Source organism: Mus musculus, chromosome 8 (genome assembly GCF_000001635.26).
Source record: "Mus musculus strain C57BL/6J chromosome 8, GRCm38.p6 C57BL/6J".
In the NCBI taxonomy this organism is placed as follows: domain Eukaryota; kingdom Metazoa; phylum Chordata; class Mammalia; order Rodentia; family Muridae; genus Mus; species Mus musculus.
In genome coordinates this window covers 21025222-21051180 of record NC_000074.6, presented here as the reverse complement: position 1 = coordinate 21051180, position 25959 = coordinate 21025222, and the positions used below count along the sequence as shown (strand labels likewise).

The following is a 25959-nucleotide window of genomic DNA, read 5'->3' as shown; positions in this document are numbered from 1 at the left end:
CTCCCAACCAAACAAAGCCCAGCACAATATGGGTTTAGTGCAGAGTTCTCTCAGACCCTCAAAGAAGACCTAATTCCAACTCTCCACAAACTATTCCACAAAATAGAAACAGAAGGTACTCTACCCAATTCATTCTATGAAGCCACAATTACTCTGATACCTAAACCACACAAAGATCCAACAAAGAAAAAGAACTTCAGGCCAATTTCCCTTATGAATATTGATGCAAAAATAGTCAATAAAACCCTTGCAAACCGAATCCAAAAAACAGGTCAAAACAATCATCCATCATGACCAAGCTGGCTTCATCCCAGAGATACAGGGATGGTTTAATATATGGAAATGCATCAATGTAATCCTCTATATAAACTCTATATAAGCTCAAAGACAAGAACCACATAATCATCTTCTTAGATTCTGAGAAAGCATTTGACAAAATCTAACACCCCTTCCTGGTAAAAGTCATGTAAAGATCAGCAAATCAGGGCCCACACATAAACATAATAAAAGCAATATACCACAAATTGGTAGCCAAAATCAAAGTAAATGGAGAGGAACTCAAAGCAATCCCACTAAAATCAGGGACTAGACAAGGATGCCCACTTTCTCCGTACTTATTCAATATAGTACTTGAATCCTTGCAAGAGCAATTTGACAACAAAGGGAGATCAAAGGGATACAAATTGGAAAAGAAGAAGTCAAAATATCACTCTTTGTAGATGATATGATAGTATATATAAGTGACCATCAAATTCCACCATAGAACCAGGGATCCATACTAGATTATGTTATGGATCTGAGGATGGGGCTGTCTCTGCATGGTTTCTCCATCCCTTTCAGCTCCAGACTGTGTCTCTGTAACTTCTGACATGGGTATTTTGTTCCATTATCTAAGGAGGGATGGAGTATCCACACTTTGGTCTTCCTTCTTGAGTTTCATGTGTTTTGTAAATCGTATCTTGGATATTCTAAGTTTGTGGGCTAATATCCATTTATCACTAAGTGCATATCATGTAAAATCTTTTGTGATTGGTTTACCTCACTCAGGATGATATCCTCTAAGTCCATCAATTTGCCTAAAAATTTATTAAATTAATTGTTTTTAATTCCTGAGTAGTACGTCATTGTGTATATGTACCAAATTTTCTGTATCTATTCCTCTGTTGAGGGACATCTGGGTACTTTCCAGCTTCTGGCTATTATAAATAAGGCTGCTATGAACATAGTGGAGCATGTGTCCTTATTACCAGTTGGAACATCTTCTGGGTATATGCCCAAGCGAGGTATTGCTGGATCTTTGGGTAGTAATATGTCCAATTTTCTGAGAAACTGCCAGACTGATTTCCAGAGTGGTTGTACAAGCTTGAATTCCCTCCAGCAATGGAGGAGTGTTCCTCTTTGTGCACATCCTCGCCACCACCTTTTTTCACTTGAATTTTTGATCTTTGCCATTTTGACTGGTGTGAGGTGGAATCTCAGGGTTGTTTTGATTTGCATTTCCCTGATGATTAAGAATGTTGAACATTTTTTCAGGTGCTTCTCAGCCACTCAGTATTCCTCAATTGAGAATTCTTTGTTTAGCTCTGTGCCCCAATTTTTATGTGGTTATTTGATTTTCTGGGTCCATCTTCTTGAGTTCTTTGTATATATTGGATATTAGTCCCTTATCTGATTTAGGATTTGTAAAGATCCATTCCCAATCTGTTGGTGGCCTCTTTGTCCTATTGACAGTGTCTTTTGCCTTACAGAAGCTTTACAATTTTATGAGTTCTCATTTGTTGATTCTTAATCTTACAGCACAAGCCACTGGTGTTCTGTTCAGAAATATTTCCCCTCTGCCCATATCTTCAATGCTTTCCCCCACTTTCTCCTCTATAAGTTTTAGTGTCAATGTTTTTTGGTGGCATTTCTTGATCCACTTAGACTTGAGCTTAATAAAAGTAGATAAGAATGGATCAATTTGCGTTTTTCTACATGATAACCGCGGGTTGTGCCAGCACTATTTTTTAAAAATGCTGTCTTTTGCTGGCATATGCAATAGTGTCTGTGTTTGGTGGCTGATTATGGGATGGATCCCCAGGTGGGGTAGTCTCTGGAGGTTTACCAGCCAAATTTGCTGAAAGGACCCTGATATAGCTGTCTCGAGTGAGGCTATTCCAATGCCTGGCAAATACATTAGTGGATGGTCACAGTCATCTCTTGGTTGGAACAAATGGCCCCCAATGGAGGATCTAGGGAAAGTACCCAAGGAGCTGAAGGGGTCTGCAACCGGAAAGGTGGAACAACAATATGAACTAACCAGTACCCCCAGAGCTCGTGTCTCTAGCTGCATATGTAGTAGATCATCTAGTTGGTCATCATTGGGAAGAGAGGCCCCTTAGTCTTGCAAACTTTATATGCCCTAGTACAGTGGAACACTAGAGCCAAGAAGTGGGAGTGGGTGGGTAGAGGAGCAGGGCGGGGTGAGGGTACATTGAACTTTTGGGATAGCATTTGAAATGTAAATAAAGAAAATATCTAATAAAAAATGCTGACCTTTTCCCAATGGATGGTTTTAGAGCCTTTGGCATAGATCAATTGACCATAGGTCTTTGTGCTCATTTAGGTCTACAATTCTATTCCATTGATCTACTTGCCTGTTGGAATTTTGATGGGGATTGCATTGAACATGTAGATAGCTTTGGGCAAATTATTATATTAATTCTGCCAATCCATGAGAATGGGATATCATTCTGTCTTCTGAGATCTTCTACGATTTCTTTCTTCAGATACTTGAAGTTCTTATCATACAGATCTTTTACTTCCTTAGTTAGAGTCACACCAAGGTAGTTTATATTATTAGTGACTATTGTGAAGGGTTTTGTTTCTCTAATTTTTTTCTCAGCCTGTTTATCCTTTGTTTAGACAAAGGCCACTGATCTGTTTGAGTTATCTTATATCCTGCTATTGGCCTGAAGCCGTTTATCAGGTTTAGGAGTTCTCTGGTGGAATTTTTGGGGTCACTTATATATACTATCATATCATCTGCAAATAGTGATTTTTGACTTTTTCCTTTCCAATTTGTATCCCCTTCATCCCCTTTGTTGTCTAATTGCTGTGGCTAGAATTTCAAGTACTATATTGAATAGGTAGGGAAAAAGTGGCAGCCTTGTCTAGCCTTGCATTGAAATGTAAGCTGTTGAGACCCAGGAGTGTTTGTACATTTTGCTCAGCTGCTCCAATGTACTTTCCCATCAAAAAAACTTTCTGCATGACACTCTGATTAAGAGTTCAGAATGTTCCAGGATATCAGGGCAAGCTCCACAGAGAAGTGTACAGGTATCCAGGTACTGACCATCAGGTGGCATGGCTGTACTAAAGGTTTGTCTTTTTGCAGAGATTCTTCAGAGGAGTCAGTGCAGTAGGGTTGGGTACCAGGCTCCAGTTTACTGAGCTCTAAACATCACTACATTAGTTCCAAAGCCCGCATTCCAAGAAAAGCAAAAGAGACCCGGTTAAAAAAAATGGCTGGAATGTATGAATTCATAGATCTTGTGCACAGCAGTGAGAATTTGAGCTCTTGAAAGCCACCACAACCCCTTGTTAGCACTGTGGAATCTATAATACTTGGAATCTCTTTTTCTATTACTAGAGTTAAACTAGGTCCTTAAAGTGTCTTAAGGGGGTGAGGGATAAACATGGAAGCATCCTCATATATGTCTGTTGAATTTGGTGGGTGGTTGCTAAGAACTGGAAGCTTAGGGTCTCTAGGTCCTTCTGCAGGCCACTGAGCATCAGTTGAGAAAGGTAGATAAAGGTATCTTAAGATACCTACACCTAGATATCTGAAGATATACCTGAATACCTGAGCACATGGTATGTGTATGTGTGTGTTGGAGTGTGTTTAAAGTCAGTCCTCTATATACCAAATCAAGTTTCCAAAGATATTCACAGATACTCCACATGATGTACATATTTGTTTGAGACTTCATGCTTTGCTTCTTGTCTTAGAGACTTTGACTTCTCTGAATAGACACACCAAGGAAACTCTCTCTCAAATGCTGCCGTAAGGACAACATTTGATTGTGGCTGGCTTACAGGCCATCAAGGCAGGAACATGGCAACATTCAGGCTGGCAATGAGGAGGAGGATCTCAGAGTTTTACAGCTTCAACTGAGGGTGCTAGCAGAATATTGACTTCCAGACAGGGTGGATGAGGGTCTTAAGGCCAGAACCCAAAGTGACACACCTACTCCAACAAGCCAATGCTTCCTTAAAGTGCTCTTCCCTGGACTGAGCATATAGAAACCATCACACTTCCTATTTGGTGCCTTTTCTACCTAATGCTACTTACAGTATTGTTTGTAGAGTTGACACACACATAGAGATTCAAGGCCAGACATATGATCTTGTCATGCCCTACTTTTCAAATCCTAACATTTAGAATGTGGAGATAGGTTTCTCTAAAAAGTTAGGTCATTGTGACAATGTAAAAATGAAGATAACTATGTTGCCTACCTCCCACATGGCTGATGGCTTTGATAGTGGTTCAGATCTAAATGGGCTGTGTTATAAAGTGATAGATTAGGATGCTTGCAACAGCATTGGCCTTTCTTATTATCCATCAGGGGCCTGTGTGATAATGATAACCTTGACACTCCTACAGGCCAAAGCCAAGGTTTTTTTTTGTTTTTGTTTTTTTGTGTTGTTTGTTTGTTTGTGTCTTTTTGTTTGTTTTTTCCAGACGAGGTTTCTCTCTATAGCCCTCGCTGTCCTGGAACTCACTTTGTAAACCAGGCTGGCCTTCAACTCAAAAATCTGCCTGCCTCTGCCTCCTGAGTGCAAATCTGCCTGCCTCTGCCTCCTGAGTGCTAAGTATTTTATTCTAGCATTCTTTTACTTGGTTCTCAGAGTCTTGTTTGGGACAATAATCTAGCACACACAGAGAGAATTTGCTGTAAAACTTTATTTGCATAGAAAGCAAAAGCGAGGTCTAGTGCATAACACCTGACTAATAAGTCTTTTTCAAAATCTCAAGTCATATGACAAATATAATCTTCTTGTTCCTAGTGCTCAGCAGCAACAGGGTTGGAAGGTGTGGCTCTGGTAAGTGTTGGCCCCAGAAAACCGTTCTCCAAAACCACAATCTGTGAGTCTACAATCACAGATCCAGTCTGACTTCATATCTGGGGATACAGAGATCATATGAAGTACTTAGTTCCTGAATCAGCAGGGCAGAAGAGGTCTGGGCAAGATATGTGCTGGGTGAAATGGGTTCTCCTCATTGATCATTACTGCCAGCTTCATGAGCAATCAGGATTAATATAAATACATATGCATGGTAAGCACAAAGCTAAAGACTAAGCCCCACTTGTTTTGTTTGTTTTCATTTTTGTGCTACTGCAATTACATAAATATGTAAATACACATCTCCAAATTCTAAAATATAATGCAGTTTCTCCAGGCAATGTGCTTTTGCTCTGCTTTTCTTTTTCCTCCTAGTCTGGCTCCTCTCCCTCTTCCATTTTCTCCTTCCTGTCTCTCTACCCCCTTCTGCTTCACCTTCCCTTTTATTTGCCCTATCATTAGCTCTCCTTTATTTTACAAATTAAGGTGGGAAGCAGGTTTACAGGAAATCACCTGAGTGCTGACTCATTCCTGGTTCACAGCAATTCACAGGGGAACAGAATAAACATCAAATAAAATTAGCTCAGTGATATCCACAAGATTTCCCCCTTTATGTCCAATTAAAAGACTATTTTATCTCAGAATTAAATGAACATAACTATTACTATTTTGTAATTTATAAAGTACAAGAGATCTAACACCCAGTCCATCATGTTTGTTAATTAAATAGAAGCTCTGTCATTTATCCTTACTTCAAAAGACTTTTAATTCTGTATCTGGCTAGGTCTTCCGTCTAAAAATCATTCTCTGAAAACTGTTCCACTCAAATAAAAAGCCTGGGTTGGATAGGAGACTATGTAGTTTTTCAACCCCATCAGAATTCCAAGAATGACTGATATCAACTGAAAATATATAGGAAAACCTAAAACAGATTTCAAAACTTAGCCAGTCCATTGAGACCTCTGATCACCTGGACAGTCCCTTACTTCAACATGTTGGAGCCTAGTCTTCAGCCTAGTGGCCCCAGTCATCTGACAGACTTAGAGAAACAGGAATATTAAGGACTAGCCTACTCTGTCTCGGCAGAATCCAGCTGTCCTTACCTGTATTTGTGTCCTTTCTTTGGACAATATTATGTCTATAGATGAAATGAGGCAATTCTTGCTTAGTGGCCATTTTGCCACAACTGGAATAACTCAAAGATACTCAGTTTCTTCTTTGAATCCAAGACAGAGAAGGCTGTGTGGAGCAGACTGGTCTCAACAACAAATGAATTAATAACATTAAAGGTCACATTCTGTGGATTTCTGATGTTTTTGAAAACCACCTATATTTTGTAATCTCGACTGTTGTTTGTTAACTACTCTCAAACCTTTCTAATTAAAATAACTGAAAACACTCTAAAGATAAACTCAGAGTCATGAATTTCCTATTTGGCCCTTAACTCACGGGCTTACACATCTCAGATCTGTTTATAATAACAGCAATAGAAGGACTGGGTCTAAGTCCTGTATTTCAAAATTTTTAGTATCATAGGCAACCTATAATAACCACTCCCAGCCCCAAAGCTTAGGGAACTGGGACGACAGCTCTTCATAACTTCTTCAAGTTGAATATGGGCGTTGAGATATTTTCGAAGGGAGGGGGGAGGGTAGGGAAATGGGGGAGTTAGTTGGCCTTAAGAAGGCCACACCAATGATTGTATTAGTCTCTGATGTCTGTGTGCTGATTGGATCCAGATGAAAAACCAAGACATCAGGTTTTTAGGCAGGTTAGTTCAGTATGTCTGATGATGAAATTCAACAAGACTGTATATTCTGTAATATATAAATCTCAAAACGAAATTTTAGTATCATTAAGATAACCTTTTTGTTAGATTCTCTGGAATCTAGTTCTCATGGGTGGTCTCCCTCTTGTAAATCTTATCCATATAACTCTGGAAGGTGTAAATGCCTTAATCACCTTTTCCAAAAACACAAAGATAAAACCTTTTCCCCAAATCAGCACATCCTTCAGCTGGTAACCAGGAAAACCTGTAGCTTGCCCTCTGTCCCAGAGGAACAATAAAACAACCACAAGACACAAAATCACACACATTTTAGCCTATTTAGGTCTTTCTAATTTGTCATGTCAGGATTTAACCCAAAAATTCCCATGGAGCCCACATTAGACAGAATATGAGTCTCCTGCAGACTTTATTATATCATTTTTAAAACAATAAATTCACACTTCTATTTTCCTTTCCTTTCCTCTTTCCTTGCCTCTTTGCCTCTTTCCTTGCTTTTTTTCTTTCCTCTTTCCTTTCTTCTTTCCTTTCCTCTTTTCTCTTTCCTGTCTATATCTGCTTATAAGAAGCAGCTTGTCAAGCCAGGATAAAACTCAAAATTTCTGTGGAGCCAATGTTAGACAGAATATGAGTATCCTGTAAGACTTATTAGGGTGCTTTCTACCTTGTGCCACAGACATTAATTAACCACCATTATAATATCTATTTGTTATGCTCTCTACCTGGAGCCACAGACTTCTATTTATTAATACCTGTTCACAGCAGGTAATTATCACTGCTCTCTCTATTTGGAGAGTCAATGACTTACATTCCCTTCTAATTCTGAACATGAAATTTCTCATAATTAATAAGCTCTCTGCCTAGAGCAGTCATCCTGTTTGAGGTGTTCTCTACCAGGAGCCACAGGCATTTATTTATGCCTTCTAACTGTTGTTTTCTCTACCAGGAGCCACAGATATTTGTTTAATTAATACCTATTATAATATCTATCTGTTATGCTCTTTCCCTAGAGCCACCGACTTCTATTAATTAATACCTATATTCATAGCAGGTGATTATCACTGCTCTCTCTACTTGGAGTTAGTGACTAACATTCCCTATCTGGTTCTGAACCACAGGTAAAATTTCCCATCTTTAGGTACTACAACTACTTCTAAGAGGCAGCTTGTCAAACCAGGATTTAAACCCAATATTTTAGTGGATCCCACGGTAGACAGAATATTAGTATCCTGGAAGATTATTAGAGCACTATGTCTTTACACCTTCTTCAAGTATCAAAAGGTTATATTTCTGTCTTTATAGAAGTGAATTACCTGGTCCAGTGTCCTTTGTACCTTTGTTTCCCAATTCTTTATTCACAGGGAGAAGCTGAGGGTAAAAAGTTGTGAGTTGTCTGTGTCCCTGTTTGTAGATGGGGGAGGCAGTGTGGGGAGCAAAGAATACAGGGAGGCAAACATTGAAAGGCTCTTTCATGCAAAGATGCCTCTCTGCTGTTCTCTGCAGGCCCCTTAGATTTAGTCAGCTTCAGATCCATACTGCTACCGCCTAGGTCACTGCCCAGTCTAGATTCAGGAGTTGGGGGCCAGTGAATTTTTATCTCAAGTTAGCTGGATTTAAATCAATATGTTGGGTGCCATTTCCTTGTGTTAAATCTCCTCCCAAATATGTCCAGGCAATGAAAACACAACACAGTTAATATGATTACATGCTGCATGCCTAGATGGGGCAGATCTACTGCTACACTACCATCTTCCACATCTATGAGACCCCATGGAACTTGAGGTCTCTCCAGGCCATGTACTTCTGCTCCACTTTTCTTCTTCCTCCTCCTCTGCCTCCTCCCTTCCTCTCCACCTTCCTTTTTATCTGCCCAATCATCAGCTCTCCTTTATTTTACAAATTAAGGTGGGGACCAGGTTTACAGGAAATCACCTGAGTCCTGACTCATTCCTTGTTTGCATCCACACTCAGGAGAATGGAATTAACATCAAATATAATTAGCCCCAGGGCTATCCACAAGAAAGAAGAGTGTGTGTTTCTGTGTGTGTGTGTGTGTGTGTGTGTGTGTGTGTGTGTGTGTGTGTGTGTGAGTGTGTGTGGCTTTAGTATGTTACTGTGTCTGTGTGCATGTGTGTGTGTGTCATGTTTGTGTGTTTGTTTCTATCTGTGTAGGGAATGTTCTGAGAGAGGTCCTGCACAGAAAAAGTATAATCTCATAAGGAGAGAGTTTTGTCATCAAGGTCTTGTTGACATTTTTTGTTCTTTCAGCTTCCTTGTGACAGGCGTTGATCCTCGTATTTGGTGGCTGCATTTGGTGCAAGCAGATGATGATGAAGAGGACCCTGATATTTTCCTGTTACCACTTGGATTTGTGCTTACACTTGAATGAGTGTTTACTTTTTAATGTAAAGAGAGAAGAAAAGAAACAACACTTTGATGCCTTTAGTCTAAGAAATGATACCTCTAACTCTTTGAAGGTGGATTCTTATCTGCTATCTGAAGGTTTTGACTCTGAAGTCAGACCTGGATCCTGCTGATGTAGAGAGTCAGTTCTTTTTGACCACATTGACCTTATCAAACTATGGATGCAATGAGCTTTGGTGACTCTAGGCAAAGCATTGGTCTGAGGAGGACAAGTGTTTATTCTTTATACTTCTAAGAAAGTATGAATGGCAATGAAGATAGTAAGTATTAAAGCATATAGCCTAATGATTTCAGGCACAATTCGAAATTTAGCTCAAGTACAATGAATTAAAGACCTAGATATAAGACATAAAAGCATAAAACTATTAGAAGAAAACTCAGAACTAGATCTGGGCAGTGATGTCTTGCATGACACCAGATGTGGTAGGAACAAGGCAGGTGGGCATGTGGAATTGTGCAATTGCACTGGGCTGCACAGCTTCTGCATAGTAGAAGAAATGAGCATTGGTGTGAGGTGACAAGCTAGAACATGGTAGAAAAGCTTAGAAAGCATACATCTGAATAGAAGGTAATACTGAAACATATAGCCAAAATGTACAACTCAGTAGGCAAAAACCAAGCAATACTAAGAGAAAGACATTTAGTTTTATTTTTTATTGGATATTTTCTTTATTCACATTCCAAATGTTATACCCTTTTCCTGTCCTCTCCCCCTCCCCCAGAAGGAACACCCTATCCCATCCTCCCTCCTTCTGCTTCTATGAGGGTGTTCCTCTATCAACCCACGCACTACCACCTCCCAGCCCTCAGTTCCCCTACACTGGGACATATTTAGAGCCTTCATAGGATCAAGGACCTCCCTTCCATTGATGCATAACAAGGCCATCCTCTTCTACATATGGAGGTGGAGCCATGTGTACTCCATTGTTGATGGCTTAGTCCCTGAGAGCCCTTGAGTGACTGGTTGGTTGATATTTCTGTTTTTCTTGTGGCGTTGCAATCCCCTTCAACCCCTTTGGTACTTTCTCTAACTCCTCTATTGGGGATCCCTCACTTTGTCCAATGGTTGTCTGCCAGCATCTGCCTCTGTAAGGCTCTGGCAGGGCCTCTCAGGAGACAGCCATATAAGGCTGCTAACAACATGCACATCTTGGCATCCATTATAATGTCTGTGTTTATGTTCGGTAACTTTATATAGGGTTGATTGTCACGAGGGACAGTCTCTGGATGGCCTTTTCTTCAGTCTCTGCTCTACACTTTATCTCCATATTTGCTCTTGTGAGTGTTTTGTTCTTCTTCTAAGACAGACTGAAGCACCTACACTTTGGTCTTCCTTCTTTGAGCTTCATGTGATTTGTGAATTGTATCTTGGTTAATTGAAGCTTTTGGGCTAATATCCAATTGTCAGTGAGTGTATACCATGTGTATTCTTGTGTGGTTGGGTTACCTCACACAGGGTGATATTTTCTGGTTTTATCTATTTGCCTAAGAATTTTATGAATTTGTGGTCAGTTGGCAGCATATATACTATAATTGGAATGATATAGAGAAGATTAGCATGGCCCCTGTTTAAGGATGACAGGCAATTCGTGAAGCATTACATATTTTTGCTTGTGCTCTAAGATTAAGAATGGACAAAATGGGACCTCATGATATTGCATAGGTTCTGTAAGGCAAAATACACTGTCAATAAGACAAAAAGACCACTAACAGATTGGGAAAGGATTTTTACCAAACCTATACCTGATAGGGGACTAATACCCAATATATACAAAGAACTCAATTAGCTGGACTCCAGAAATACAAACAACACCATTAAAGAATGGAATACAGAGCTAAACAAAGTATTCACAACTGAGGAATACCACATAGCCGAGAAGCACCTTAAAATATGTTCAACATCCTTAATCATTAAAAATTCAGGTGACAGCAGATACTGGCAAGAATGTAGAGAAAGAGGAACACTCCTCCATTTTTGGTGGGTTGCAAGCTGGTACAACCACTCTGTAAATCAGTTTGGTGGCTCCTCAGAATATTGGACATAGTACTACTCAAAGATAAAGCAATACAACGCCTGGGCATATACCTAGAAGATGTTCCAACTGGTAATAAGGACACATGCTCCACTATGTTCATAGCAGCCTTATGTATAATAGCCAGAAGCAAGAAAGAACCCAGGTGTCCCTCAACAGAGGAATGGATACAGAAAATGTACATTTCCACAACTGAGTACCACTCAGCTATTAAAAACAATTAATTTATGAAATTCTTAGGTAAATGGATGGATCTGGAGGATATCATACTGAGTGAGGTAACCCAATCATAAAAGTACTCACCTGATAATGCACATATTATTAAATGGATATTAGCCCAGAAACTTAGAATACCCAAGAAACAATTTGCAAAATACATGAAAATCAAGAAGAAGAAGACCAAAATGTGGATACTTCATTGCTCCTTAGAATAGGGAACAAAATATCCATGCATGAAAGGAGCTAAAGAGACAAATTTTGGAGCTTAGATGGAAGGATGGACCATCCAGAGACTGTCCCACCCTGGGATTGATCCCATAATCATCGACCAAATGCAGACACTATTGCATATGCCAGCAAGATGTTGCTGACAGGACTTTGATATAGCGGTCTTTTGTGAGGCTATGCCAGTTCCTGGCAAATACAGAAGTGGATGCTCACAGTCATCTATTGGATGGAACAAGGGGCATCCAATGGAGGACCTAGAGAAATTACAATTAACGGAAGGTGTTTGAAACCCTATAGGAGGAACAACCATATGAACTAACCAGTACCCCCAGAGCCTGTGCCTCTAGCAGCATATGTAGCAGAAGATGGTCTAGTCGGCCATCATAGAAAAGAGAGGCCCCTTGGTCTTGCAAACTTTATATGCCTGAGTACAGGGGAAAGCCGGGGCCAAGAAGCAGGAGTTGGTGGGTTGGGGGCCAGGGCCGGGCAGGGTATAGGGAACTTTCATGATAGTATGTGAAATGTGAAAGAAGAAAATATCTAATAAAAATTGTTTAAAAAAGAATTTCATAAATTCATCATTGTTAATAGCTGAGTAGTCATCCATTGTGTAATTGTACCAAATTTTTGTATCCATTCCTCTGTTAAAGGACATCTGGGTTCTTTCCAGCTCATGGCTATTATAAATAAGGCTGCTATGGTTATAGTGGAGCATGTGTCCTTATTACATGTTAGAGCATCTTCTGAGTATATGCCCAGAAATGGTATAGCTGGATCTTCAGGCTGTACCATGTCCAATTTTCTGAGGAACCACCAAACTGATTTCCAGAGAGTTTTAATCAGCTTGTAATTCCACCAGTAATGGAAGAGTATTCCTCTTTCTCTACATCCTTGACAGCATCTGCTGCCACCTGAATATTTTATTTTAGCCATTCTGACTGGTGTGTGGTGAATTCTGTGCTTTTTTGGTTTGCATTTCCCTGATGGCTAAGGATGTTGAACATTTCTTTAGGTGTTTCTTGGCCATTTGAGTTTCCTCAGTTGAAAATTCTTTGTTCAGCTCTATACCCCATTTTCAAAGTAGGGATCTTGGATCAGGGACTCCACTGAAAGTAGTCTGCACAGGTGAGAGTGTGCACTACAGAAGCTAACAGCTTCTGGGACAGGTGGGAGCCATAGAGCTTCTGAGGCAGCCCCCTTTTTGGGCTCCAGACATCTGGCCACATTCCTGGCCAGAGGACAGGTGTCCGCCCAGTCCTGGAGGGCTTTGCCTCAGCATTGGCGGGAGCCATCTTGGTTCCGGGACTCCACTGAAAGTAGTCTGCACAGGTGAGAGTGTGCACTACAGAAGCTAACAGCTTCTGGGACAGGCCGAAATAACACAGCTTCTGGGAAAGGTCCTGTTTGGGCCTTCATCTTCAGCCAGGAGGGAGATCCAAACGCCAGATATGTGCACCTTCCTTGTAAGAGGAGAGCTTGCCTGCAGAGAGTGCTCTGAACACTGAAACTCAGAGGAGATAGCTAGTCTGCTGATAGAGGGAAACAGAATCATCAGAGGAACAATCTCTAAACAGAGACAACTAAAACAACTAACTCCAGAGATTACCAGATGGCGAAAGGTAAACGTAAGAATCTTACTAACAGAAACCAAGACCACTCACCATCATCAGAACCCAGCACTCCCACTTCGCCCAGTCCAGGGCACCCCAACACCGCCGAAAAACTAGACCTGGATTTAAAAGCATATCTCATGATGATGTTAGAGGACATCAAGAAGGACTTTAATAACTCACTTAAAGAAATACAGGAGAACACTGCTAAACAGGTAGAAGACATTAAAGAGGAAGCACAAAAATCCCTTAAAGAATTGCAGGAAAACACAACCAAACAGGTGATGGGATTGAATAAAACCATCCAAGACCTAAAAAGGGGAGTAGACACAATAAAGAAAACCCAAAGTGAGGCAACGCTGGAGATAGAAACCCTAGGAAAGAAATCTGGAAACATAGATGTGAGCATCAGCAACAGAATACAAGAGATGGGAGAGAGAATCTCAGGTGCAGAAGATTCCATAGAGAACATTGGCACAACAATCAAAGAAAATGGAAAATGCAAAAGGATCCTAACTCAAAACATCCAGGAAATCCAGGACACAATGAGAAGACTAAACCTACGGATAATAGGAGTAGATGAGAATGAAGATTTTCAACTTAAAGGGCCATCAAATATATTCAATAAAATTATAGAAGAAAACTTCCCAAACCTAAAGAAAGAGATGCCCATGAACATACAGGAAGCCTACAGAACTCCAAATAGACTGGACCAGAAAAAATTCATCTGGACACATAATAATCAGAACAACAAATGCACTAAATAAAGATAGAATATTAAAAGCAGAAAGGGAATAAGGTCAAGTAACATACAAAGGCAAGCCCATCAGAATTACACCAGATTTTTCACCAGAGACTATGAAAGCCAGAAGATCCTGGATAGATGTTATACAGACACTAAGAGAACACAAATGCCAGCCCAGGCTACTATACCCAGCCAAATTCTCAATTACCATAGATGGAGAAACCAAAGTACTCCACGACAAAACCAAATTCACACATTATCTTTCCATGAATCCAGCCCTTCAAAGGATAACAACAGAAAACAACCAATACAAGGACAGAAACAACGTCCTAGAAAAAGCAAGAAGGTACCCTCGACAAACCTAAAAGAAGACAGCCACAAGAACATAATGCTAACTTTAACAACAAAAATAATAGGAAGCAACAATGACTTTTCCTTAATATCTCTTCATATCAATGGACTCAACTCCCTAATAAAAAGACATAGACTAACAGACTGGCTACACAAACAGGACCTGACATTTTGCTGCTTACAGGGAACTCATCTCAGAGAAAAAGTTAGATACTACCTCAAAATGAAAGGCTGGAAAACAATTTTCCAAGCAAATGGTGTGAAGAAACAAGCTGGAGTAGCCATTCTAATATCTAATAAAATCGATTTCCAACCCAAAGTCATTAAAAAAGACAAGGAGGGGCACTTCATACTCATCAAAGGTAAAATCCTCCAAGAGGACTATCAATTCTGAATATAAAGGGCAGCCACATTCATTAAAGAAACTTAAGTAAAGCTCAAAGCACACATTGCACCTCACACAATAATAGTGGGAGACTTCAACACACCACTTTCATCAATGGACAGATTGTGGAAACAGAAACTAAACAGGGACACAGTGAAACTAACAGAAGTTATGAAACAAATGGACTGAACAGATATCTACAGAACATTTTATCCTAAAACAAAAGGATATACCTTCTTCTCAGCACCTCATGGTACCTTCTCCAAAATTGACCACATAATTGGTCACAAAATAAGGCTCAACAGATACAAAAATATTGAAATTGTCCCAGGCATCCTATCAGATCACCATGGATTAAGGGTGATCTTCAATAACAAAATAAATAATAAAAAGCCTACATTCACGTGAAAAATGAACAACACTCTTCTCAATGATACCTTGGTCAAGGAAGGAATAAAGAAAGAAATTAAGGACTTTTTGGAGTTTAATGAAAATGAAGCCACAGCATACCCAAACTTATGGGACACAATGAAAGCATTTCTAAGAGGGAAACTCATAGCTCTGAGTGCCTCCAAAAAGAAACTAGAGAGAGCACAAAGTAGGAGCTTGACAACACACCTAAAAGCTCTAGAATATTAGGAAGCAAATCCACCCAAGAGGAGTAGACGGCAGGAAATAATCAAACTCAGGAGCAAAATCAACCAAGTGGAAACAAGATCTATTCAAAGAATCAACCAAACAAGGACCTGGTTCTTTGAGAAAATCAACAAGATAGATAAACCCTTAACCAGACTCACTAGAGGGCACAGGGAAAGCATCCTAATTAACAAAATCAGAAATGAACCAGTACCCCTGAGCTCTTGACTCTAGCTGCATATGTATCAAAAGATGGCCTAGTCGGCCATCACTGGAAAGAGAGGCCCATTGGACACGCAGACTTTGTGTGCCCCGGTACAGGGGAACGCCAGGGCCAAAGGGGGGGAGTGGGAGGGTAGGAGAGTGGGGGTGGGTGGGTAAGGGGGACTTTTGGTATAGCATTGGAAATGTAAATGAGCTAAATACCTAATAAAAAAAAAATCAGAAATGAAAAGGGAGACATAACTACAGATCCTTAAGAAATCAAAAACACCATCAGATCCTTCTACAAAAGGCTATACTCAACAAAACTGGAGAACCTGGATGAAATGGACAAATTTCTAGACAGATACCAGGTATCAAAGTTAAATCAAGATCAGGTTAATGATCTAAACAGTCATATATCCCCTAAAGACATAGAAGGATTCATTAATAGTCTCCCAACCAAATAAATCCCAGGACCAGATGCGTTTAGTGCAGAGTTCTATCAGACCTTCAAAGAAGATATAATCCCAGTTCTTCACAAAGTATTCCACAAAATAGAAACAAAAGGTACTCTACCCAACTCATTCTATGAAGCCACAATTACTCTGATACCTAAACCAAAAAAAGGCCCAGCAAAGATAGAGGACTTCAGACCAATTTCCCTTATGAATATCGATGCAAAACTCCTCAATAAAGTTCTCACTAACCGAATCCAAGAACACATCAAAACAATCATAAATCCTGACCAAGTAGGTTTTATCCCAGGGATGCAGGGATTGTTCAATATACAGAAATCCATCAACGTAATCCAGTATATAAACAAACTCAAAGACAAACCCACAAGATCATCTCGTTAGATGCGGAAAAAGCGTTCGACAAGATCCAATAACCATTCATGATAAAAGTCTTGGAAAGATAAGGAATTCAAGGCCCATACCTAAACATGATAAAAGCAATCTACAGCAAACCAGTATCCAACATCAAAGTAAATAGTGAGAAGCTTGAAACAATCCCACTAAAATAAGGGACTAGACAAGGCTGTCCCCTCTATCCCTACCTTTTCAACATTGTACTTCTAGTCCTAGCCACAGCAATTCAACAACAAATGGAGATTAAGGGGATACAAATTGGAAAGGAAGAAGTCAAATTATCACTTTTTGCAGATGATATGATAGTATATATAAGTGGCCCTAAACATTCCACCAGAGAACTCCTAAGCCTGATAAACAGCTTCAGTGAAGTAGTGGTATATAAAATTAACTCAAACAAGTCAATGGCCTTTCAGTACACAAAGGATAAACAGGCTGAGAAAGAAAGTAGGGAAACAGCACCCTTCTCAATAGTCACAAATAATATAAAATACCTTGATGTGACTCTAAGGAAATGAAAGATCTGTGTGATAAGAACTCCATGTCTCTGAAGAAAAAATTAAAGATGATCTCATAAGATGAAAAGATCTCCCATGCTCATGGATTGGCAGGATCAATATAGTAAAAATGGCTATCTTGCCAAAAGCAATCTACAGATTCAATGCATTCCCCATCAAAATTCGAACTCAATTCTTCAACAAATTAGAAAGGGCAATCGGCAGATTCATCTGGAATAACAAAAAACCTAGGATAGCACAAACTCTTCTCAAGGATAAATTAACCTCTGGTGGTATCACCATGCCTGACCAAAACCTGTACTACAGAGCAATTGTGATAAAAACTGCATGGTACTGGTATAGCTACAGACAAGTAGACCAATGGAATGGAATTGAAGACTGAGAGATGAACCCACACACCTATGGTCACTTGATCTTTGACAAGGGAGCTAAAACTATCAAGTGGAATAAAGACAGTATTTTCAACAAATGGTGCTGGCACAACTGGAGGTTATCATGTGGAAGAATGTGAATTGATCCATTCCTATATCCTTGTACTAAGGTCAAATCTAAGTGCATTAATGAACTTCACATAAAACCAGAGACACTGAAACTTATAGAGGAGAACGTAAGGAAAATCCTCGAAGATATGGGTACAGGGGAAAAATTCCTGAATAGAAGAGCAATGGCTTGTGCTGTAAGATCAAGAATCGATTAACGGGACCTCATAAAGTTGCAAAGCTTCTGCAAGGCAAAAGACTCCTTCAATAAGACAAAAGATCATCAACAGATTGGTAAAGGATCTTTACCTATCCCAAATCAGATAGGGTACTAATATCCAATATATATAAAGAACTCAAAAAGGTGGACTCCAGAAAATCAAATAACCCCATTAAAAATGGAGCTCAGAACTGAACAAAGAATTATCACCTGAGGAATACCGAATGGCAGAGAAGCGCCTGAAAAAATGTTCTACATCCTTAATCATCAGGGAAATGCAAATCAAAACAACCCTGAGATTCCACCTCACTCCAGTCAGAATGGCTAAGATCAAAAATTCAGGTGACAGCAGATGCTGGCGAGGATGTGGAGAAAGAGGAACACTCCTCCATCGTTGGTGGGATTGCAAGCTCGTACACTCTGGAAATCAGTTTGGTTGTTCCTCAGAAATATTGGACATAGTACTACTGGAGGATCCCGCAATAGCTCTCCTGGGCATATAGCCAGAAGATGTTCCAACTAGTAAGAAAGAAACATGCTCCACTATGTTCATAGCAGCCTTATTTATAGTAGCCAGAAGCTGGAAAGATCCCAGATGTCGCTCAACAAAGGAATGGATACAGAAAATGTGGTACATTTACACAATGGAGTACTACTCAGCTATTAAAAAGAATGAATTTATGAAATTCCTAGGCAAATGGATGGACCTGGAGGGCATAATCCTGAGTGAGGTAGCCCAATCACAAAGGAACTCACACAAAGTGTACTCACTGAAAAGTGGATATTAGCCCAGAAACTTAGAATACCCAAGATATAAGATACAATTTGTTAAACGCATGAAACTTAAGAAGAACGAAGACCAAAGTGTGCTCACTTTGCCCCTTCTTAGAATTGGGAACTAAACACCCACTGAAGGAGTTACAGAGACAAAGTTTGGAGCTGTGATGAAAGATTGGACCATCTTAAGACTGCCATATCCAGGGATCCATCCCATAAGCAGCTTCCAAACGCTGACACCATTGCATACACTAGCAAGATTTTGCTGAAAGGACCCAGATATAGCTGTCTCTTGTGAGACTATGCTGGGGCCTAGCAAACACAGAAGTGGATGCTCACAGTTAGCTATTGGATGGGTCACAGGGTCCCCAATGGAAGAGCTAGAGAGAGTACACAAGGAGCTAAAGGGATCTGCAATCCTATAGGTGGAACAACCATATGAACTAACTGGTATCCCCCCCAGAGCTCGTGTCTCTACCTGCATATGAATCAGAAAATGGCCTAGTCGGCCATCAGTGGAAATAGAGGCCCGTTGGTTTTGCAAACATTATATGCCTCAGTTCAGGGGAACGACAGGGCCAAGAAGTGGGAGTGGATGAGTGGGTGAGTGGGTGGGGGAGTGTGTGGGGTTCTTTTGGGATAGCATTAGAAATGTAAATGAACTTTTAAAAAAAGAAAATAATGAAGGGACATAGTGGGTGTCCCTGAGAAAAGGGTTGAGTATAATAGAGAGTATTTGTTGGAAAAAAAAAGTTGGGTTATTTGATGTTCTGGAGTCTAACTACTTGAGGTCTCTCTCTCTCTCTCTCTATACATACATACATATATATATGATATTAGTCCCCTTTCCGATGTAGGATTGGTACAGATCTTTTGCCAATCTGTTTGCTGTCATTTTGTCCTATTGACAAATTGTCCTTTGCCTCACTGAAGCTTTGCAATTTTATGAGGTCACTTTTGTCTATTTTTCATCTTAGAGCATAAACCATTTGTGCTCTGTTCAGGAATTTTCCCCCAGGCCCATCTGTTTGAGGCTCTTCCCCACTTTCTTCTCTATAAATTTCAGTGTATCTGGTTTCTTGTGGAGGTCCTTGATCCACTTGGACTTGATCTTTGAAAAGGGAGATAAGAATGGTTTGATTTGCATTTCTTTACATGCTGACTGCAGGTTGAACCAAACTTTTTAAGAATTATATTACTAACCAATCTGTGTTTTGGCAATACTTGTGTGATTTTCCCATTAATCAGTAATTACTGTCCTTCACAGATAGTTGAGGTCCAGACAGAAGAATCTTATAAAGGTATCTCATCATGTGGGCTCCTTCACAGTAGCCTTGCCTTAAGTGAGTCCTTTGCAGCTAGGCCTCAATGATATCTGTAAAAAGTTACTTTCATTACTTACAGAACCTTGTGGTATGCCGTAAGAGCAGAGCAAGAGGTACAGCACTCTTCTGTCCAGACCATGGGAAACAATAGCAGCTGAAAGATCTTGGACAGACTTCTACTATGTAATAGTAACTTGTGATGTCTTAATTTTTTTGTGGCTAATTTTTATTGACTACTCCAATCACCTGTGGTTCAAGGACAGTTAAAATATGTGGAAAAGCTGGGGGCAAAGACATGCTTCTCAGAACGACTTCTTATTTTTCTTGTGTAGCTCTAGATCACACCCATTTGCCCATATCTGCTCACTCTGAGGAGATTGTACTGCATAGCTCTGTGTCTGAAACTTAATCATTGGTATGAGAAAGTATGAAAGAGTACACGGGAAATGTATGGCCTAAAATCAGGGTTTATGCTTTGTAGAGATGACTAGGATACATACTAAATAAACATGTATAGAAGGATTTAAAAATTAGGTCTCAGTGAGCCTCTCCAGGGCCTAATTTACAACTGTTAGGACGAGTTAAGCCATTCAGCAGAGTAAGGACATTGCTGAGATTGTACATTAGTTCTGCTGTGAGACTCTGCAGGTTCTAATGGAGTCTCCCATGTGATTGAAGTGTATTTATCAAGTCATCCTCTGAAGGGACAGCATGCAAGGTTTCTTGGAGACTGAGTACAGTTAACAGTTCTCTAGAGCCATATGGGCAAAACACTCATGACATTGTTCCTTGAATCTTAATGTCTTCTGAATGTAGTACTGGGTGGCAGATGGCAGAGAGATTGGAACTAGCTAGTCTTACCAAGTGATACATTCTCAGAAGTATTGTTCCAACACCAGTACTGGCCACGTATAAAGACAATGTTAGACCCAGAATGATCAGAATGGACAATCCATGGTGGAGATGCGCTGACTTTCCAGTATACACCCTAAGAATAAAGACAGTATTTGGAGATGACCTCAAATCCTCTGACACTGCTATCAAAATGTAGATTTGTCCCAGCATCCCTTGAGCATAAAATTGGTCATGTCTTGACCAGTGGCAAAATCTCATACTTGTCAACATGCTGTATTTGTCTCCAAGATTCAAAGTGTTAATATTTAATTTATTTCCTTCTTAGATAATGCTGTGGCCAGAATGCTTAAGTCCTACTAAAATTAATATATGGCAATCATACTCCCAAAGTTTATGACATTCACAAGTGGAGTCTTCTGTCAGGGAATTGTGGTAAAAGGGAAGAAGCCCCAGGGATAGCTTACTTCTCTTATAAAAGAGATTCAGAAAACTACCGTGTCACTTTTTCTATGTGCTGACATCTGAAATTTTCATTTATAAACCAGAAGAATGGGACATCACCACAGAGTGAATTTTTCCACACTTTCACCTGACTCAGATTTCGTAGACTCCAGAACTGCAGGAAATTGGTACCATCTGCTATGCATAATACAATTATTATATGACTTGTTATGTGCTGTCCTGCTATATAAGACCAAATGAACTAAGGCAGATGTTCACAATGGAACACAAAGACCCTACTTTGAGGAACTCTGAATCTTTTCAGGGGAACTACAGGGAAAGAACTGAGGGCCCTAATAGTGGTATATTGGAAAATGTTATGGGTACCTCTTTTGGGAAAAATATTTTGGTTTCTAATGTTTGCAAACTTCCTTCATCAAAACCCACTCTACTTCACACAGGTTGATGATGATCCCTGCCCCCTGAGCCAGGATGGATGGGTGTCCTCTGCACACCTGTTCTCAGCTCTTGGCTTCTTCCTGACACCAGTACCGAGTAGGTAACCATGCTGGAGAGGTTTTCAGCAACAAACTCTCTAAATCCTAGAGGACCACTCATCTCTGGGCCCAGAGACTGACCACTGTCTAAATAGAAAATATGAATTAGAAGTCATATGTGTGTTGCTTGAAAATCATTTCTTCTTGTAATGATATCTTACACAGCAGTAGGATAGGATAGCATGTTCATGTACATTCAAAATGATAAACTGTGTGACTTGTGTCGATTATTTTGGATATCAACCTTTGTTTTGTCAATGCATTGATGAAGTCGGGACTTCATCTTTTCACCTAGTTTCTAAGGAATGACTCTGAAAGCACGTCCTAGATAAGTGGCATAAGGTCCTGTACTATTTGGGGTGCCTTGATGAACAACTTCTTATTCTTTGTATATCCAGTTTTCTATAATGGGGATGCAAGATAAGTGTGCAACCCATGTGTGGTTCAGGTCTCTGTCCATGGGAAGGGATTTAGTGGGGTGGGCTGTATGGCCTTTGTGATTGCTAGAGCATGAGAAGAACTAGCAAGTGTTTGTCATTTTTCTAGAACTTAAGACTACAAATCTTTTCTAGAACTGCCCTTCATTCTTTGTGCCACCGTATAAAAACCATTAGGAAAAGAAAGTAAGAAAAAAGCCAGGGCAACACTTTTATTTTCTGAATTAACCAATTTTTGCTAATCAGAATTCCTCCTTATGGTTCTCAAGTATTTGTGTGAAAATACTGAAGCAGGGGTGTTTCCAGAAACTGAATTCAATACTCTAATTAATACACAAGGGATATATGATCATTGCTAACAAAGAGCATCTGATATGAAAATGCTGGGTACATGTGTTCTTTGTCTACCCTATACATCATTGTTCTGAGCTGACCCAAAGCACAGCTTTATTGAGGGAAATTCTCAAAGAACCAGGGTCTTCCACATAGTGGAACACTACTCAACCATAGAAAGATGGGATTTTCAATACGTGCAATGGTTCCTGAGGATACTTTCTGTGTAATATCCATACAAACTAAGAGCACGATATCCTGATCTCACATATCCAAGATATAAAGCAATGCAATGGCAGTCAAGAATAGAATACTTGCTACTAGATTCTGTCAAGGTGAAGTAATGTTGAGGGCAGGTTGGTCACTGGGTACAAAATGACATTTAGTTAGGAGCAATGAGTTTGGTGGAATATTACACAACAACATTGTTGTAAATATTAATGGATTATGTATTTCAAAACACCTAGCACAGTGGAATTTAGGTGTTTCACCATAACAAAATTAGAAACACCTGAGGTGACAGATATGATACTTTCCCAACTTAATCATCTCACAATGTGCACATACACTCATAAAATCTTACCAATAAGCATCTAGAATTTTCACCACTGATATAGGTCAGGTTAAAAACATTGAAACCTTGCATTTTACAAGAAAAATTCTCTCCACATTGTAAAGGGGGAGGGAAGAATACATGAGCTTATTGCATCCAAGTTCAAGAATTTGCAACTGTGAGAGCTGTTGGAATAAAATCTGGAGACAAAGACAAGAGAGACTTTTAGCTATGTAGAATAGAGGTATTGGAGAACAATAGTAGAGAGGTTGACCAATGTGACTGTGTCATGTGTTTGCTGATTGACACTTACTGGAGTTATGCGAACTGTTCCTGGAAACAGAGAACCTATATCCTCAGATAATTACATTAGAAGGATGACACACTTTGAGTTAATTATTAAATTTATTTTGTCCAGGTCACGAGTGACTTATTTAAAGACTGAAATGTCTTGTGGGACTATGATAACTGCCTTTTGTTTGAAATCCTATAATTGGAATTCTCTAATATTTGAGGCTAAATGAGTTGTAATGGCTAGAGTTAGATTTTCTCTCCTAGCTCACTCAGTGGAACTAGTTACTGACATGGTTGCTATAATCTACCAAGTAAGATGCTTCTGGCATCTAGTCTTCCTCAAAGTGTGATAGGGTATTCAATTCTCCTAGCATGGTTCTATCACTATTGAGTGTCCACAACTATGTCTTTTGGGAACCCATACCATCTGTGCTACTAGAATTTGCAATCTAGGGGTCACCAGCACTGCTGCCCTTTTATCCGGACATGGTTTTCCCTGAAGGAGTGTGTGACAATTTATAGCCTGACTCTTAGAACCCTGTACCATCACTGGAGTCCCTGCTTCAAGAACTGCCTACCAACTTCTTCATTTATCTTGCATATCTCTGCCAAGCTGCATTAAGCCCTTCAAAGCTCTAGGGTAAGTCACTTGAGTGTATCTTGTAGAGCACATTGCATTCATTAGACATGTACACTTTCTGTATGTTTTCTGTATAGAAACAGTATTTTGTCTTATTCTACTGTAGACACTGCAGATTACATGCATATTATAGTGTGGGATGCCCTGCTTTTCATCCTACCCATTCTGTCTCTGACTAACTTTTTCTAATATTGATAAAAGTTGTCTCCACAGAGCCAAATGTAACCCTTGGTTTAGAAGCCAGAGGTATGAGTCATTAAAACTTCAACACTTTTTAAGGATACTGTAGCTTCCTAAAAAACATCATTTTAGTACTCTGTACACCTGAAACCCAAGGGGGTTATTTTTTCTTAACATATAGACAATGTCTTTGATAGTGAGTCAAGACTACCTAAAGGCAGAGTCAAAATTCAGGAGTGGCATATGTGAGGATCATGAGAATTCTGAGCTTTCTATATATCTTATGTCTGAACCTGGAGTCATCCTTAAATTGATAGTATTTAGAGGCAGTATTTTTCAAGTTAAAAATTAAAGTATTCATTCGTTGTAAAGGTTTTCTTGAAGGTTCTGATAGTTTATATACAGAGTCTTGACTGAGACTTTTAGCAAACAGTGAAAAAAATGTAAACTCACAGGAAGCATATTGCAAACAATTTATTGAGAAGTGTTCATCAGGCCCCAGCATCAGTGGCCTCAGAGCTGATGGTTGTCATATCTTTGTCATCTGCACTCTCAGCGGCGGCGGCGGCAGCAGCGCAAAAAAGGTCCTGCGCAGGTCCCATAAAATAGTTCTCCTCTATTGCAGCGACGATTTCTACAAAGGCAGATCAGATCTCTCGACACTGGAGACACAAAAAGAATCGGGCATTAAGTTTTGAGGTTGGAAGCATGTATGAGATCCTATGGGGATATGTGATAAAGCATGGGTGTGCTGCATTGGAAACAGTGCAGCCTTCAGCATGGACATCTCAACCAATAACACACTTCAGGTGTGTTGGTCATGCCCGTGAGAGCCATTCTGAGGTGTCTTTATTTTCTGTGCTCCTTTTGTCACTGTGTAGACTCTTTTGTATACTCTTAAATTGATTCAAAGTTCCTTTAGAGAAAGAAAAATTTCTACTAATACCCAAGACTAATCCTGTTCTATAGGCATCTAATCAGAGTATTGGAGTAAGGTCAGTGTTGAAATTCCCATGTGTATCTTTTTACAGTAAAAGACTTATAAGAAAGAAATTCAATTAAAATTACTTTCCTCTCATTGCTACTGTTATGACTATAAAAGGAATTAAATAGAGTTGCCTTAGGAGCCACATTACTCTACCAGGATTCTAGGACTCATCTTCATCCCTCCCTCAGGAGACTGCAAGCATCCATCACACTGGGTACCATTACTCACATTTTTCATGAAGAGCAGATCCTTCTTGGCCTCCAAAGGAGACAGACACAGCCTGGTCATCTTCCCCTGGCTGCTCCTCAGTATTAGTCTCTTCATCTGTGTTTTGGATAGGATCAGTCTGGACCTGGTAGGCCAGCAGGATGAGGGCAGAGAGGAGGACAAGTGTCTTCATGGCTGGGAGTCACCTGGAGGATTGGTGAGCAGGAGCCCAATGTGTGGAGAATGAATAGCCAGCCTATATTTATAGGGCAGAGAAAGGTCCACACTTAGAGAAGGCACTCTTTGATGGGAACTGGGAGAGTCTGTTATCATTAAGATCTCTTTGATGTGCCAATGTCCTGAAGCCTACTATCATGATGTTGCTTTGTGTGTTCAGTAACATCAGCCCTCCCATTAATAATGATGAAGGGGCCTTGCTATCTTCCCCTGTTTCCCATCTGCTGGAGTATTTACGTCCCAGTGGTCAGGGAAGTAAAGAGCTAGGCACTTTGTAATTTATAAAGCTCATGGAACAAAGGATTTTTATGTTTTGAACTTG

At 39.9% G+C, this 25959-nt stretch overlaps 1 protein-coding gene and 1 non-coding gene across 2 annotated transcripts; one reads left to right on the top strand and one right to left on the bottom strand.

Annotated features, from left to right (window-relative positions):
- Positions 1–10820: 10820 nt before the first annotated feature.
- Gm23142 lies at positions 10821–10925 on the top strand. Its single transcript, XR_003947652.1, has one exon. It is a non-coding gene; the product is annotated as a U6 spliceosomal RNA (small nuclear RNA).
- A 13738-nt stretch (positions 10926–24663) lies between these two features.
- Defa21 (defensin, alpha, 21) lies at positions 24664–25636 on the bottom strand. Its single transcript, NM_183253.3, has 2 exons — positions 25422–25636; positions 24664–24867 (listed from the first exon to the last, which is right to left on the bottom strand). Exons 1-2 carry the CDS (start codon positions 25591–25593, stop codon positions 24758–24760), a joined length of 282 nt encoding a protein of 93 aa, NP_899076.1. The 5' UTR covers positions 25594–25636; the 3' UTR covers positions 24664–24757.
- Between the last annotated feature and the right edge of the window lie 323 nt (positions 25637–25959).

What these genes read in the sequence shown, in the direction of transcription:
- Defa21 (NM_183253.3), bottom strand. Translation starts at nt 25,593, where the DNA reads ATGAAGACACTTGTCCTCCTCTCTGCCCTCATCCTGCTGGCCTACCAG. An exon ending in ATCTGCTCTTCATGAAAAAT is followed by an intron (nt 24,868 to 25,421) that starts GTGAGTAATGGT and finishes TTGTGTCTCCAG; the next exon opens with TGTCGAGAGATCTGATCTGC.